The sequence below is a fragment of the Amphimedon queenslandica genome, unplaced genomic scaffold (assembly GCF_000090795.2).
Source record: "Amphimedon queenslandica unplaced genomic scaffold, v1.1 AMPQUscaffold_4041_Cont23973, whole genome shotgun sequence".
Classification (NCBI taxonomy): domain Eukaryota; kingdom Metazoa; phylum Porifera; class Demospongiae; order Haplosclerida; family Niphatidae; genus Amphimedon; species Amphimedon queenslandica.
In genome coordinates this window covers 1-1,476 of record NW_003555640.1, presented here as the reverse complement: position 1 = coordinate 1,476, position 1,476 = coordinate 1, and the positions used below count along the sequence as shown (strand labels likewise).

Genomic DNA, 1,476 nt, shown 5'->3' with positions numbered 1-1,476 from the left:
AATTACAATGCACCTCTCAAAAATATATTATCTTGACCAGGAGGTGCACTCAATAGAAAGTTTTATTGTGGAAGCAATGTAGAGGTGCAACAATTGCTATAGTCTGTCCGGGTTGACTTCAGGACAAAAAGAACTTGAATAACTCGGGCAGCACAGTTGCAAACTTAAAGATTTTGTTGCAGCACAGTTTTTTAACTGATGCGCCTTGGCTGGTATAATATGAAGTGAAGTAGAAGAAGGACACATGGAAAACCAAGATTATACCAAACATCAAATGATTGCCGCTCGCCATCAGTTTATTTAGCAGCTACTTAACACTTGAGCTGTCCTCCATTTTGCTATTTCTGAGAGAGACCACACCTTCACCATTACAATGGGCGTGACTTTTTTAAATGGCGAGTGTAGGAAAAAGAGTGCAAAACAAGGAAAGAGACTGACTAGCCAGACTTAGGAAATCATTCTGAATGCTTATAACTATATTCATTCTGTGTCCAAGAATTCCAAAGCAAAAGAAGTTTATTACTGTCTTTTTATTAATTATACAAAATTTTGCTTATGATGCAAAATTTTTTGTGGCTGCTTGGACCACTTAGCGCCCACTTTGGATCCACTTAACATCTGAGCTCTATAATAACCACAATCATGCATAAATAATAAGATCTGAAGTCAACCTGGACAGACTATAATTGGGGCCAGTATGGTATTATAATGTAAATACATGTATGTACATTTATTGCTAATTAATATTAAATTATACATAAACAACATACACATGTACATGTACACATACCTTCTTACAACTGAACTGACCAGTAGTGATATTATCAAATAATAAACATTCAGTCACTAGTTGATTGTACTCATCCCGTCCACCAATCACTACTAGTGCAGGTGAGGTAGAGTCACCATTGATAATAGCACCAGCATGATCATATCTCTCCTTAGTCCAGAGTCCCTCACCAGATATTGATCCTTTTTTAATATTCTCCCAATGCTAAATACATGTACATGAAACACATGTTTAAGGTAAAACAAGTGATTTACATTAATTTATCAGTAATACATGTACATGTATGTCTGCTATTTTGAAAAGAATAGCCTTTTTCAAAACTTTTCTAATTGTCGCAGCAAAATCAGTTTTATTAGAATTGATAATCTCATGACTGTCATAATAATAATAACTTACTATTGTATTATGTGTCACATTAAATATGTACATATTATTAGTAACTGTAGTAAGACCATCATTAGTTACTACTCCTCCAAACATTATTCCTTTATTTTGATTTATTTTGTTGATTGTAAATTCACTAGTTGGTGGACAACACTGTCCACTGACAGATGGAACAGCGAATTGTCCTAAAAATACAATAAATATAAATAATTAATGATGTCATCATCTGTCACATCTCAACACATATTCACACAATTGATAAAAACACACTCACCATTAGATAGATTATAAAGTAACTGTCA

The 1,476-nt window shown here is 33.7% G+C and overlaps 1 protein-coding gene across 1 annotated transcript; it reads right to left on the bottom strand.

The window, feature by feature from the left end:
• Positions 1-770: 770 nt before the first annotated feature.
• Positions 771-1,469, bottom strand: LOC109592760 (uncharacterized; the record flags this gene model as incomplete). The annotated part of the gene is made up of 3 exons (XM_020008134.1): positions 1,449-1,469; positions 1,187-1,359; positions 771-994 (listed from the first exon to the last, which is right to left on the bottom strand). Coding segments are annotated over exons 2-3 (308 nt in total), but the record flags the coding sequence as incomplete, so codon positions are not given.
• Between the last annotated feature and the right edge of the window lie 7 nt (positions 1,470-1,476).